We start from the raw sequence: 16,842 nt of genomic DNA on the forward strand, positions 1-16,842 counted from the left end.
GGATATATACACTTTAATTTTGCACAGATTTTTATCTATTTGTCTGCATGACATGTCGAGAACAAAATTAGCTGCAGACTTGAAATTTTGCATCCAACCTGAGCGAAGACTTTTTCAACATGCTCTTATCGCTATCTATTTACTTAGTAGTATCACAATAACCTTATCTGATAGAAGAAAACGTACAACTCGTTTCTGTTTTTACGATGGCAAAGACAAGTAATACTTGTGTGACTTCACAGAAATAATAGGCACGAAAAGCGCTGACCCAAATGCCACTTCACTCCCAAGGGGATGAAGTGGTGTGTCTCGTACCGGATTGGAAGATGGAGTTTAACTCACTGGAGTTGGGTGTGTTGTCGAAGGGGTAACTGGCGACAAGGGCTCCTCCGTGGAGTCCTCCGGACAGGACAAATTGAATCTTGCTAGTCCACTCCTTGACGGCATCTGTCTCGGGCTGGCCTCGCTTGTTGTTCTGCTTGAAGTAGTCGGGGAAGTTGCGGTTGAGGTCGAAGCCCCGTGCGTTGTAGCGGCCCTGGCCTCCGTCGCACTGTCCCTCTCGTGCCACCTCGAACCCGTCCGGGTTCATGGATGGCAGGATGTGTATCCGGGTGTTATCCAGGAGCCATTTTATGTAGTTGTCCGTGTTGTAACTGTTCACCAGGTACTGTGGCAAAAAGATTTGCTGAAGTACTTAAAAAACAATTTTTCGATCGCTTTAAAACTATATAACGTTATACAATCAGGGGTAGGGGCTACTAAATGTTGAAATCCCATGGGAAGAAATAGCGGACTATATCTAAGTCATATCAACTTGGAATAATGGGAAGCCAGGTCTGTTCCAGCTTCTCCAGTCAAAGCGTGCAAGGAGCAGCACTCCCTTATTCCAGCCTAGCAACAGCCCTTAACACTTAGGGAGCCCCACTAACTCCAACAGTCATCTCCCTCAGTAAACTAGACCTATCAATCCACACCCTCCAATTCCGATATCATGAAATTTGTGGTAGTGATGAGAGGCTCTTGGAAGGTATAAACCAGCCAGAAATGAAACTTTCTTCTTGAATCCCTCAGGGGGTTGATAATTATTTATTGCTTCAGTGCTGGAAAACTGGACCATTAAAATAGTATAGAGCAAGGTTGATGATTGATTGATTAAGAGAACTTGGTGGCTAAGAGTTGCTCCATACCAGGTTTGTCTACTAAGTAACTGACTTATAACTGTATCTGGCACTACGGGGAAGAAGCCCTTCTGGTATTTTACACCATTCAGAACCCTGCCACATTAGCTGCAAATGCTCCATCTTCTGAAGTACTTAATCAAGTTTCATACGCTAATGAAGCATACTACTGCATCAAACATGTTGACGAAAGAGATTCTTCAAGATTCAACAAGAAACATTTATCTGAGACTTTTGGTATGGAAAGGAAAACATTTAGTGGAGTAAAACAAAAAAGAGGTTTTGCGGATTTAAATGTGGCTGCACTTCAACAGCTAAACTTCCAAAAATGTTGAACATACTCATGAAGCTATCGATGAACACCATTACCATTGTTAGAGCTGGGAGAAGGTCTAGGAATCTCAAAAACTGTTTCTTGTGTAATGTTAAACCCACATGGGTTGTGGCTTTGAAATTGTCTCTCGGTACTTTATAGAAGTCTAAAATGATTATTAAGGTTGAAATGAAGAGTTCATTTTAATAGCTTGAACTTCAATAGCAATTTCAATAGCTTGTGATGGGACCTGTTGGATTATGATTATGAGCCAGTTTTACGAGTGGGATACTTGTAACAGTGGCAGACTTGCAAGAAACTGAAAAGTTAGATCAATACTACGGTACTGTTCACTGTATTTTGTATTCATCATGAATGAGGTCCAAGACGTTAGATCTTGAATATGGAACTTAAATTGTAGAGAAGTTTTTAATAGACAGCATTATTATTTCTCAACAAACACATTATAAAACAACCTTTTACAACAGTCCTCATACGTGTCTGATAAAATATTGGGCACTCCAAAAATTGAAAACCTTATTAAAAAATCAAAGAAAACAAGACTTGAAGAGGTAGAAGTTAAGCAAAGAAAATAAAAAACGTTTAAGCTATTCTGAAAATATCAGCCCAAGATGTATTACCGGAAGTGGGAGTACCACTGGAAGAGGTAATTGCTTGTGGTGGGAATTACATTGCACGTACCACAAAGTACCTCATCTTCAGGTCTCCACACAAGGTCAGATATTAAGGACACTTGAGTGAGTAATGATACCTTTGGCTTATTATTGTAGCAAAGTGTTTACCCTTAAAATACACAGTTCCATTACTGTCTGATTACAGACCACTTAACCAGTGAAAAACATTTTTTATGATCAAAAAAAAAAACCTTTCACATTAGTGAAAATTAAAAAAAATATTTTTACAAAAGTATAAATGATTATACAAGAGGGTTTAATCTCTTATAGACTACAAATTTGCAGTTACTTAATTTCTTAAAATAGACATACTTATAAAATTATAATTAATAAAACTTTTAGTATAAATGTGTAAAATGTTTCATAAATCAATAAAGTTTATTACTTGTGGTAAGCAGAAACTTTTATTAATTAAGTATTAAATAGAAATTATACATACGTTCATTTTTCTGTGTAGTTAATTGTTCTGCGTTAATTTCATCACACAAATTACTTACACTAATGTGGTTATTTTATGAAACCATAATGCAGTTTGACTCTTTATTTAAATAAAACAGAAATAATTCTGGGATTGGAAATTCGCATAATGCTCACAAACGTTGATTTTGTTCAAAAGATGGTTGTTACAGTATTACATTGAAGAGGTGTTCGATAAACTCATGCTTTGACAAAGTTTTTACGCCTACCTGTATCAAATGCAGCATGAGTTCCCTTCCAACTGCTTCGTTCCCGTGCATGTTGGCCACGTACTTCACATCTGGTTTGCCGATCATGTGCTCGTACGGTGATGCCGAAACCACCATCACCCACAGATCTCTCCCTTAAACAAGTGAACAAAGTATGTGAGAATCTAACAATCCATTTAAATATGTTCAGTGTTTATCTTCAAAAGATTAAAGGGAATTGTAAACACCTGTGATATTGAAAATCTTTACTGTATGGCTATTTTGAAAGTGTTTGCCATATTAAATAGCATTAGAATTATAGAAATTTTCAAAAGAACTATGAGGAATGATGGAACTTACATCAATACCTTCATATCTAGTTTAAATCAATCTTTCTTCTTCCTTCTTCACAATTTATGAATAAAAGAAATCTGAGGAGAGACTGATCCCCTTTTAAACCTTATTCTGCCCTATGAATGGGTCACTGCCCTGTGAACGGATCTTATCAAACAGAATAAGGAGAAAAGTTGGTCCAGTCAAGGTCCACTCATAGACAAGATTTTAATTTGCTTAAGTCCAACGTCCTAGACCGCTCGACCATCGGCACTCCCAATGAGAAAACCTTTCTAAGACAACCATAGTCATATGTTCTCTGGAAGTAGATATTAATTTTGTACTGTTCTCATACTGATATATCATCCTCACTGTGTTCAGTGTCAGTATCATGGCAAAAACTCCACATCTGACATCATATAAAGGTTTAAAGATACTGGAAACAGTTGTTTTCGGATAATGGAAATAAGTTTTCGTTCAGTCAGACTCAGAAGATGTCAGATATAAAGTTATGAACTCCTCAGCAGGATGTTTAAGGCTGTCTAAGGGCTACTCAAGGATCTCACTTTCTGTAATGGGGACATCTAAATTTGTAGTTGAGATCTTATAGGAGTAATTTGTGTTCATGACTGGCAAAAAGTATGAATCGTCCGTTACATATGGAATGATTAGCAAATTGCAAGAATTTATCATGGACGACATTTTCAAAACTGATATCTACTTCTTCTGCAAGTGTTGATCCCTAAAACCAAATGTATGAAAGTAAACAAACAACTCAGTTCGTTTGACGAAATACTACAACAGGAATGCTTTTTCAGGCGTTTAAACATCTAAAACTAAAATACCATCCATAAATTACAAAGCACTGTGATTTACTAGCTTTCGTGCATGTTTAACATTTCTTTAAGGCAGTTACACCTGTACTGTGCAATGGCATTGTTTATGTTCTGGGACATGATTCATTGTTTTAAGGTACATCTTATTCTCTTGCTAAATTTGACTTCGGCAAGTTCATCATCAAACCAAACATTGATTTGTGCTGAACTGCTTCAAGTTTTATCTATGCTTCATATCATTCATCTTTACACAAAGAAGAGGACAGGTTACAATCGTTAATCCTCTATTTTGTTTAACAAATAATTAAGTAATTATTAATTTACTAAATTATTAGTTACAATGGAAGGAATTATTGGGGAGACTTTAATAAGCGCCCTACACTTGTTATTCAATTGCTATTATCGAACAATTATACTATCCAACTTCAAAATGTAACAATCATATATAATAAGAGTTATAAATAACCATAACAAGAAGAATCTCATACATTACAATTTTAAAAACATAAATTTAACGATAACATTACAAAACAAAAAAAACCAACTATGGCCTTGACTTAGATATCTAAGAAACCTTATAATATTACAACTTGCCCAGAATTATTAATGTAGACATCCTCTGCATTTACATTACAGGTAATTTCATCATCATTTTATTATTAGCCCCAGTACTGCAGTAAACAAACTATTGAATAAGACAAGTAATTAATTGTCCTCCAATAAGACTATAATAAAGTAGACTAGTTATCATAATCAGTGCCCTGTATCTATTATAGTCACAAGTCCAGTAACTAGTAGCAGTTCAGAGATAAGGTAACAGTTTGCTTTGCACAGAGTCGATATCAAACAACTCTTCATTACGTCATAATTTAAGTCCTCTTCTCACTTGCTCTATACGATCTGTAATATAAAATACCAAAGTTCGTGTAGTTTATTATTTTACTATCTTTCTCTAACATTTCGTGTTTCATTACTTCGCTGTAGCTGGTGGCCAGACCCTATAACTTAGCCTACTTCAGTTGAATTTTGAGGTTAGGTTTTCTGTTTGCTTACTGTACCTCGTTAGTTGCATGACGTGAAGTTTTGTAAAGGTGTCCAGAAAACTATTTTATCCAGTTCAAGATCTCTCTCCGTGTACTGTATTATTTTAACTATCGTCAATATTATTCACTTCATGTCAGGAAATGACGCTTGACAACCTGCTAGAATTAATAGCCTGTCGGGAAGTGAGTCAGACAGGTTTGAGGATGGACGGCCTACCAGCTGTAAATTTGAGCAAACAGGTGACCGAGAGGAAAGAAGTTCAACCAGTTTCTGGTCGAGAGTCTGGTCAAGGTTAAACTTTCAGACTGACTCTTTCTTTATTCTTTCTCTTCATTTGGCTAGCGTTAAGTGTTTAATTTTTTATGTGCTTTTTGTTGCTGGATGTTTTAAGCGAATAGGAAAACACGCACACTGAATTACACTTGGTTTTGGTAGTACATACTTTACTATAATAAATTAATATTAAAAAATTAAGATTATCAAAACTGGGGAGAATAAATAAACTGTATACATCTTGGACCAAATTTTGATGCAGTATCACTCCGAAACTTTATTAGAGACAGACATACAATCCTCTTTTAACTGTATAATAATTACATTGTAATTGTAGTTTTTTAAGAAGTACCAAAGGCACCAACTGTCATCTAATGCAATTGATTGGTGGGCCAGTGTTCAATTCCCACCAAAGGTTAAAATCTTTTTGCTACACAAAAATTTATTTTTATGAAAAAGAACAACTGTAAAATAAGATTGTTTACTTTAACCCTTTGCACTCGAGAGTAAAATTTTTGTCACTAGCAAAATCTCGGGCCTCTATTAAACAAGTACTGGCGAAAACCTCGGAGCCCTTTTTATCAATTTTGTTAAAAATTGTAACTTTTTTATTTTATCAGATAAGAGTTTTTTTTTGTTTTATTTCTCACAAAATTCTATATTGTAATATATATATATATATATATATATATATATATATATATATATATATATATATATATATATATATTATATATATAAATATAATATATATATATATTTCAGTGATGAGTCAGAGTTCAAACAGAGCGGACGTATCGCAGTGCGGATCTCTTATCTGTGTTCCCGTGTATTAGTGGCTATCGTTACTTATCCTCGTGTCCCGTGCCATTTTGTATACTGTCAGTGACAATCTGAGACTTTTTCTTATATATTTCTTAAATATATCTAACTGCTTGCTAAGTGTGCTTATCTAGTTTCAAAAAAAGTCAAACAAAATTAACGTGGTGACTGTGCAAAATTATTTCACGCAAAATGTGTTAAAATGGCCCAAGCGGATTTGGCTTATTTGGAGGAGCAAAACGCCGTTTGGAGGTGCGATCCGTGCGGCCAAGCGCGGCGGAAGAGTATGAGACTGGAAACTAGTGCACAAGAAGGTACGATAACGCTAGAGGACATTATGAAGGCGCTGAGTGAAATACGCGATGAGCAAAGAAAAAATGTAAGTGATTTTAATGAGTCTTACGGTTTACTGCATAGTAAACTTGAAGAGCCCACTGAAACTTTGCAGATCGGGATTGGAAAAATTGAAAAATTTGTAAAAGTGATGGATGAACTTAAATCAGAAAATAAAGTTTTAAAAGAAAAGGTACTTAATTTGGAAAAAAGGTGGACGACTTAGAACAGTATTCGCGGAGGAATTTTGTTGAGCTGCAAGGTATTCCTGAAGCTAATAATGAATCGGTAGTGCAAATTGTAAAAGACGTCGGGAAGCCCTTAAATGTAAACATTGCTGATGACATGATAGACGTGTGTCATCGCGTCGGCAGTAAGGACAATCCATCTCGACCACGCGGCATTGTCGTTAAATTCGTTCGCCGTACCGATAAAGAACTTTTAATAAACAAAAGGCGAGAGAAAAGGCAAGAATTTTCTACGAGGCATATTGGACTAGCAGTTGATAAACCGACATTCTTGAACGAGTCTCTATCTCCAGCTAGAAGACGACTCCTTGGACAGGTTCGAGAGGTGAAGAAGACACGTAATATTAAATATCTGTGGCTTTGAGGCGGCAACATCTTCATGCGCGTCAGCGACGGCTCGCCGGCGATCGAGATCAAATCTGCAGCCGACTTAGAAAAACTGTAAACTGTTCCGACGACAAAGTGTTTTTTATCTTCGGAAAATGGCTGGTATAATTAACTCACCAATAAGCACATTGCAATAACCTACGTCATACAACATTGGCTGTTTTTCGTCTGTCACTACATGAACATCGTTTACAACCAGCTGAGCTTACTCAGTGACGCACAACAGGGTAGCAAATACTCCAAGCCAATTTCCCCTTTAACCACAGCCTTTTAGATTTTGACATTCTAACGTGACAATTCCTAACAATGGAGACTAGACTCAAAGCACACAAGCGACTATTAGCACAAAAAGAGCAAGATATAACCCTATTAAGCAGTTCCCGACACTCAACCGATCAAAATGAACTAACCTGCCTACTCTGTGATCGATTTGTTAATGACAATGAGGAGGCGGTATTTTGCGAAGGTATTTGTATCACAGGCTATGTATGGGTATGACCATTGAGCATTACAATTGGCTCTATCCGATCGAAAAATGGCTCTGTCCCACTTGTGATATTGGGGATAAATCATCAAGTGCAGATCTAAATCATGATCTACCAGCAGCAACAAGTGCCAAATCCCTAGAAGAACTTCAACTAATACTTGCCTGTTACTCCGAAAGGGAACTAACTAACGAAATTAAGTTACAAATATCTGCAGAAATAGGCTCTAAGCTTCTAACACAAAATAAAGAGTTAAAAAAAATTCAAGTTTATCCTTTACCATTAAATCCTTAGAATCAAAAATAGAAGATCTTTTAAACGCAATTGAAGTCCTGGCAACAAAGGGAGGAAAACCTGTAGACACTACAAATAGCAGAGAGACAACATTTTCTTGAAAAAGAACTAAGGATGCAATTGCAAAAATCATTCGAAGAACACGATGATAAACACGTAGTACGTACAATCAACTCCTATGAGCAGAAAATTGTTATTTTAGAGAAGGAGCTACTTCTACTTAAATCAAACGCCGAAGAACACAGTCCCTAATCAAAACATCTCCAAGACTAACTCTTCCGACCCCATTGGGCCCATTCCAACCGAAAGCACACGTATTAAAACTGATGTCTGCAAACTGAAGGCTGTTATCAGCTCTGGAAGAGAGCTACAGATCCTTGTACACTTTCTGCCAGGATTCCTTTCAACGTCAGCGGATGGAATGTGCAGTGCCGACACACTCGGTCCATCCCAGTTCGGGCATAGACGAGTGTTTACATCTGTCAGTGCATGTTAGACCTTTATCTTCAACAAACCATGTCCGGAAGCCCCCAATGCACGCAATAGTGCGACCTAAAGAGCAAAAAGTGGAAGAATTCTACCTTCAGCATATTGAATTCTTCAAGTCTTTGGGATGAAGCGGGGTGGTAGGGGGTCCATGAGTCGGCTCAGGCTTCCTGTCGGCTTCTTGCGAATTGATTTTGGGCCGTCGCGCGTCTTTTCCTGTCTCGGAGGCTTCTTCTCCTGTTTCAAAAACTGTTGAAGCTTGTGCATCATCGATTGCAAAACCTGTTTCTACAAGCCATTTATTAGATTCAACGAAAAGGAAAAAAAAACACAGACAGAAACAGCTGTACAAGAGAAAATGCACGAAACCTGTAGTAGACCAGGCGAGCGCTTCTCAAAACTGACTATATTTCACCAAATCACGGACCGGATAAGCAACAAAATAGACAGAATAAACCATCTTCTTCTTTCTCTGAATCCGGACGTGGTTGTTCTAACGGAGCATGGCCAATCTCGTGAAAAAAATAACGAACACTAGACTTTTAGGAGTCTACCGACCTCCAACAAACTGCCTTGATAAGACAAGACAGGTCCTCGACCTTCTTGCTTATGTTTTGGAAACACTTCCATCAACAAACAGCTCTCAAACCTTAATTGTTGGAGATATAAATATAGAAGACCTGCGCTCTTCAAATGAAAACAATTTGCTGCACGATCTACTCGCCTCCTTCAATATGAGGCGTATGCTTTTACCAGCGACCAGGATGACCCCCACCTCGGCAACATCAATCGATGTAGTCTGCACAGACTTGAGCCCAGACCATCTGAAAGTGCGAGTGTTGCAGACTGGGATCTCGGATCATTCCGGACAGCTTTGCTCACTCCATGTGCCAACTTCTGTCAATAATCATATCATCTCTACCTACAGGAACACAAACTTGAGAAACCTTATCATTCTAAAAAGATTATTGGTAGAAGAATCGTGGGAGAATGTCATGAGTACTAACGATGTCAACGAGGCACATGACACTCTATTAAGAACTCTCACTTTAATTCTCAACCACCCATGCTCATCCAAACAATCAAGATGCAATAAAAAAGAGAGTATTTTGTAATGCGGAAGCCAGAAGGCTTAAGCGTTGTTTCTTGGAGGCCAACGACAGGTATCTTTTAACCGGGAGCCAAGAGGACAAACTTACAGCAAATTCCTGCAAGAAAACCTACGATCTCAAGTTGAGGAATCTTCGACGCGCGTACAGCATAAATCACATCATGACTGTTGACAATAAGAGTAAGGCCATCTGGGACATAATAAACAGCGAGCGGAACTCGAATAAGGCCCTGCAACCTCAAATAAAGTCATTAGTTGTGGAAGACAAGGAATTGGAGGACCCCATGGGCATTGCGCACCACTTACCATTACTTCACTAACATCGTTGAAGAATCACTCCGCACAATCGTTGGTGCTAGGAATCTATCTGCACTTCCTAACAGCCCAGTGTGTCATGAAAATTCTAGACTTCATGAGTATAGACCTACTGACGGTCTGGAACTGGCTAAAATTATAGATTCCTTGAAAGCGAAGTCATCTGCAGGACTGGACGAAATATCACCCAAAATCGCCAAGTTCTGCAAATAAGAACTGTCGTGCCCTCTCATACACATTATCAGTCTGTCACTTTCTCAAGGGTTTTTCCTGAAAAAAGCTAAGGTCTTCCCTCTGCACAAGCGCGGAAAATGAATGAAATGAAGAATTACCGACCTATTTCCCTGATCCCCACCTTCTCCAAAATCATCGAAAGGGTGGAGCTGGCAAGACTCTTCCAGCATCTAAACGCAAACAGCCTACTTACGAAGAGCCAACATGGGTTTTTAAGGAGAGGTCGACTGTGACAGAGCTGGTGGAATTAGTGGAGGCAATCATCGAAAATCTTGAAGAGGGGAAAAATGTCACTGGAATCTTCATGAAGCGTTCGACTGCTTGGGCCATTAACTTATTCTTGCAAAGTTGAACTCCCTGGGAATCTGTCGTAGAGTCCAACACTGGTTTGCCAGTTACTTAGAGGACAGGTCTCAGATAGTTGAAATTACTAACGCATACAAGGGAGAAACCTGCAGAGTCCGATCCTCTTCACTCATTGTTTCCAGGGGTGTGCCGCAAGGTTCAGTCTTGGGATCAGTGATTTTCATTATGTTCACGAACGACTTCTCCTCGTGCATCAGACCCTTTGGGTAATGCTTCATGTATGTTGATGATACTGTCGTCCTATCATCTGACAGTTCCATGGAGAGTCTCGAGATTGACTCCTTTGTTGCAGTTAATGTGGCGGTAGACTACTGCAACAATAACGACCTGGTCTTCAATGAAGGAAAAACAGTGCAGCTTGTATTTGGTCACAAGAATAAAGAGATTGCTGTTTTGCCAAATCTCCGGAACATGGACCACATGAAGCATTTGGGAGTCACCATTGATGTCAATCTTTCTTGGCAACACCACGTCGACATCCTCTGCAGGAAGCTGAGCAGCGCCTTATTCACCCTGAGAATAACCCTGGCAGTCAGTTCAATGGAGTCAGCAAGAATTGCTTATCACGCCTTCTTTGAGAGCCATATGAACTATGGTATTGCCTTGTGGGGTGGCTCATCCGGCACAAATCTAGAGAGAGTGCTGCTTCTTCAAAAGAAAGCGATTCGACATCCTGGCTGCAGTAATGTCCGCATGCTCAAGAGGCGTACATAGACACGCTGAGGTCCATCGGTAGTAACACTCGCTTTGCCATGGATTTCCACCTTCCTTCACACCGCTCTGCGCTCTTTGAAAAGCGACCAGCATACAGCGGGGCCTAGTTTTTCAATGTTCTACCCAAAGAACTGAAGAGCCTAGATTACCCTAAGATGAAGTCTCTTCTCAGGATGTGACTGTCACAAAGACCCTTCTACTCTTAAATGAGTTCATCTCTTGGAGAGACTGGGATATTTTGTGATAACTCATAACTAAATTATATTTGTTTTGTTTATTTTCAATGACGATTTATGACATTTTGTACATTGACGCCTGCCTAATCTTAAAGAATTTGAATAAAGACGTCTCTCTCTCTCTCTCTCTCTCTCTCTCTCTCTCTCTCTCTCTCTCTCTCTATACTTCTTGTTGAAGTATCATCATATACTCAATTATACTTTTAAAGATCACATAAGCTACTGTCTGTATAAACAAGGATCTGTGAGCAATCTGATATAATGCTCCACCCCATTCATTTTACAATCGTCAAATTCTTGTTTGGACACATGAAAACCAACTATAGATTACTACCAACCCTCTTTGCAGAGACGTTAGCCCATGGGGAAGAATAGGATATGGCTAAAAAAAAAACCAAAAATGTACCATATTTACAATTAATTAGCAATTACATTACCAATGTATGCTAATGAGCGTACATTATATACCACACTGTATATTTGATTGTTATTATTTTGAAAGGGATCATTTTGTAATTTGTTGGACATCTTTCCATATTTCTCACCGGGGACGGTTCGATTACTCCACTGATCGTTTGGCCCAACGACCTACTGAAATAAACTTAATCTGTACAGAGGGCGAGGGCCGTTGGCCCGACGACCCACTTTATAAAGATATAGAGGTTCTATTACTCCACGGGCTCGTTGGACCAACGACCCTATTGGTTTCATTTCTGTAAATTGTACAAAATAGGGTCGTTGGCCCAATGAACCTTATAGATTAAATTTACTGGTATAGGTTCTTTGGGCCAACAATCTATGGTGTAATTGAACTATGAATTAATTTTAAGCAATAGTAATTTAAGTGAGTCGTTGGGCCAACGAACCAAAATGCAATATATCCTGCAATGTTCAAACAAACCGGTTCGATTACACCACCGATCGTTGGGCCAACGACCCTCTTATTTAAAACTAAACTAATGTGTGGGTCGTTGGTTATAGGCGCCAGGCTCAAATTGAAACCACTTTATTCAAACAAAAAAATATGTACGACGCTGTAAAATGAATCCTACCAACAATAATGAATATAAATAAATGAAATGAAATAATGGATCCAAAAACTATTTTTGGAATTGTGTTGTTTTGTCATAATATTCTCCTCTGATAATTGAACTTGTGACATTGTTAGGTCGTTTGAGATGTCCCTACAACTCCCAAAAATCCAACGGACCTCAACGTTGGGTTTGATTCCTAATGTATTACCAGCCCTCACCTTGTACTGACTTGCCGATGGAGTAGAGAGCGGTGAGATTAGGATAACGAGACGATGTGGTCCGCAAGTAGCGCGTCAGCTGATCGTAGTTGTGGTACTTGAATTCCAGCCCGTACCCATCGTCGAGGGCAGTGCCTGTAGCTGTTCCGGGAGTATAGTCCACGTTATAGGGTCTGTAGCTGGGTCCCCCCACGGCTCTTGTGGCTGGCACATCTGGGTCTTCCACCTAGAAAGGATCAGGAGGATTTATAGTTTTCGAAAGAAAGGATACATTTAAAGGTACTAAAATTATCAGTAACGTAGTTGCTTAACAATAGCCAATCGTAAAATCCGTCAAAGTATTATTGGGATCTTATTGATTTTCTCAGACATACGATATTTAGATGCATTTTCAGCCTTTCATCAGTGAGAATCTTTAGATAGACCCACTTTTTTGCTGTCTCTTACTTGGTTTTATTTTTTTCATCATGGCAGTATTTTCAATCGATTCACTCTAATGTAGTTAATAAGTTTTTTCAGACGAGAAAATTAAAATTAGATGTACAGTTAAAATAGGTTTTAGAATTAACTAATAGTAACAGTGATCGGTTCTATTATACATCTTCACATAGTTTTTACCATGATGGGATCTTCGTACACTACTTTTTTGCATAGGCTTCTGAATAACAAGGGCTGTTAGTCTGAAAGGCTTATATAATAGGATCATCGTTTCATCACCAATATAAAATAAATAGGTTTAAATGTATGAGAACATTTTTTTTTGAAAATTAAGAAAATTACACGTTTTTTTTTTCAATTTCACTAGTTACGAACTACTTTGGGATCATAGTACTCGACGAGTTCGGAAAATGTAAATGGGTTGTTTGAAACTTGGTTTGAACGCAAAGCATTTCCCCTCCAAAATCGTTGTTTTGGACATATTTTGATACTCATATTCAGAACATATGGGTTAGAAATATCGATTACAAAACCTTTCCTAGCTTTTCAAACAAGGATTACTTGATAAAAATCATCCTGGTTCCAAAGAAGTCCCTGATACAATGTTTTAGTGTTCAATTTTGGAATTTAGAAAGATCCTTGAGGAATATGATGAATAGCCACTGGTAAATTACAATGCCGTTCTTAAGAGCATAAAATTTTAGTTCTGAACTGGAACAATTTGCTACTTACGGTGGCTTCAAAAGCAACTCCTTTGACGTACTGGTGGGTTTGACTGTTGCCATTTTCATCCAACTTGTGGTGGTTTCGGACATAGTCATCCTGGTGGCTGATAGGCGCAGTCTGATGTGATGCTGGGCCCGTATGCTGCAATGCTGGCCCCGTGTGGTATGCTGGACCTGCCAGATGACTACTGGTGACAACCACCTCCTCGCCCAGTATCTCCTGGACCGCCAGCACATACAGGTACACCAGTATGATGAATGTGGCGGACGCCCGCCACACTGAAGGCTTCATCTCTGTCGCTTCCTTCGACCTGAAAGTGAAGAGAGAATGAGGTCTGCATTCACGATACGCACGTCAAGGAAGGATACTAGAGGAAGGAAACATCTTTTAGTATTCTATCTTGTTGGAGGAGGTTCATGGTAATTTGCACTGTAAAGAGCAAAAGCATTTCATTGGTGCCAAATCTGCTAAATTCCCACATTTTGGGAGTTTCAAATTTCGTGGGAGAAATGCACGTGTTATTTTCTGTCACGAAATAGAGAACCATAAGATATAGAAAAAGGTTCTAGATAAATTTCTGTTTAATGATTTTTCGTCACTCAACCTACTATTAAACAGCTATAGGTAAAACGGTTAAACATTACACATAATATAGCTATTGTAGGTAGGGTCGATTCAATTGAATTTTGAATTTAGCTCTAGTTCCTTCCTTTTATTATAGCATCTGGTACCTGTCATTGTCTCGGACTTGACTCCTAGAATCTGGAGTCACGTTCATCTGAAGAGACCCAAAGAAAGTTGACGACGATGAAGCTCAAAACGAACATTTACATCGTTTCGACATCAGAGACACATATAAACATCTTCCGCATAGAAATACTTGTACATGTTTATTTTGGTAGTGAAATAGATAAAAAGGTAATATTGTGATAGGACACACAAGCAAGTACTTTTCAAATTTTTAGTGAATTAGGAAAATGCCTACTTATTAAACAATAAAAATCGTTACATCTAGCGATATAAATACAAAGCTCGAGAGCTGAAGAAGCAGTGAGTCGTGGGGGGGGGGGGGGGTTGAGGGCATTACTGTTTCACCAATACAGGGTGGAAATAGCCGGCACTAGAATGTGTGAGCTGCGATACCCCTCCCCCCACCATCATCACCCAAACTTCGCCTTTCTCGTCCCGTAATCTTAGGTAATATTATAGCGCAAACTTTGGTGCTGTTCGAGGTTTTAACCTTCATTAAATATTAGCTAAATACATACAATTTAAACATAATTGCCTTAAACTAATTTATGGAAATACTAGTATATGGAAATAAAGATTTCTAGCCATTAAATCTGAGTGAACTCTCACTTATTTAACGTCTATCAGTGGCTTAACTAAGGGAGGAAGATGAGGGAGGGGCTTTGAACTCGCCACCCAAAGAGCCGTAAAACTATTGATATAAAACCAATCCAACTTGATTAAAGATCAGTAGTTTTTTACTTCGAAGTTTGTTTTTGACGATGGAAAGATTTTGCCCTGTGATACGAGAAATCAGTAACAATACGTTTCGTGGTCTGCAGTCTGATTCCTTTCTCAGGTGCATAAATAACTTAAAACATTAATGCAATCTAGGTTAATATAAACAAATCACAATCAGAGCGTTGTGACACGCATAAGGCAGGAATCACAACAACCGTGTTGTGTGTAAACTTCGTGCATAGTAACTGTAAAGCACTTAATAAAAACAAAACAATAGTTATTAAAACAGAACTAAAGAATACAGGTCATAATAGGTCTGCATTCACCGGCCAACCGCAAAGAATTTGCTAGAGGCCAATTGCGATCGTCACGACATAAACAAGATGGTGACAAAAAGGAGTAAACGGGGAGTGCGCCTTTTTTTATTATTGGTTCATTTTAGATGGACTTCTCTAGACCATACTGTGATTTCGCATTTGCTTATTGCAAATCTCTAATCGGTTTGATACCTTAGGTTTCCTCGTTAGCTCATTTTTTAGAATTGTCAACCAAAGCGGTCTAATTTCGGCTGATGGTTGACTGTCGGTTGGTCTGCCAATTTAATGAATGAAGCGTCGATTAATGGTATTTTAAGTAATATGAGGTCCCCGATGTATTACGTTAGCTTCATCCCAATTGATACGATGGTCTTCGGACCAACAATGATTTGCAATTTTTGACTTTTCTGTTAACCTCTTTTTCGCTTTCCTTTGTATTATTTTATCCTTGACCTTTAATAACATTTTTTGTATGTACAGCGGTTTAATATTTTTCAATGTATGAGGCCTATCTAATTCGTTCAAAGTTAGTATTCCATATTCCATTCACCGTTGAGGGGGGGGGGGCAAGAACCCCGGGGTGATGTGCTCTTAAATCAGATTCATTAACTCAAAAAGCTGGTCTACATATGCCACTACTGTCTAATAGCATTTTAGGTCCAGTACACATCATAGAAATACTTTTTGAGGTTACGAATTATTTTTACCATTTCTATTCTGTTATGTTGTCCTACCGCAATCAAAAATAAGCATAAAAATGTTATATTTATCATAAAAATTGTTATTTTCAGTCCAGAACTACTACTAAACACAACGATTCTGAATTTGATATATGACGTTTAATAGATCTAAACATCCAATAATATAGTTCTATAGGGTGTTACGGATGTCTTACTCTAATTTTGTGATTTATAACATAACTATGAAGGAACCCAGAGTCCTTCTAAAAATCGTATAGTCTGTCCGTCAACTCTTGATAGAAAGGTCCTACAGACTTGATACATAATCCAAAGACCCTTACTGATATTGGGGCCAAAAGTTCGAAAGATTTCAAAGTTGCATGTATTCTAACATTTTACATTCGTCTATTGTTGTAAAAATTGTCTATACCATCGTCTATAATGGTACTATGTAAAAATATGAGTACCATTATATGACATTTTCAATAAGTTAACAATGAAGTTACGATAATAGACTCAACCGATGCTCTACTTATGTCGAATACTCGATGACCTTGGGTCAGAACCTTAAAAACCACCATTAGAATTGAG

At 38.2% G+C, this 16,842-nt stretch overlaps 1 protein-coding gene across 1 annotated transcript in view; it reads right to left on the reverse strand.

Annotated features, from left to right (window-relative positions):
• The window catches only part of LOC124367995 (carboxypeptidase M-like), a 79,481-nt gene that overhangs the window by 39,600 nt on the left and 23,039 nt on the right, over positions 1-16,842 (reverse strand). Inside the window, 4 exon segments of the mRNA XM_046825260.1 lie at positions 343-667; positions 2,873-3,006; positions 12,621-12,846; positions 13,791-14,094. Coding sequence (XP_046681216.1) covers positions 343-667; positions 2,873-3,006; positions 12,621-12,846; positions 13,791-14,075 — 970 coding nt within the window. The 5' untranslated portion in view covers positions 14,076-14,094.

This window comes from Homalodisca vitripennis, chromosome 8 (genome assembly GCF_021130785.1).
Source record: "Homalodisca vitripennis isolate AUS2020 chromosome 8, UT_GWSS_2.1, whole genome shotgun sequence".
Lineage (NCBI taxonomy): Eukaryota > Metazoa > Arthropoda > Insecta > Hemiptera > Cicadellidae > Homalodisca > Homalodisca vitripennis.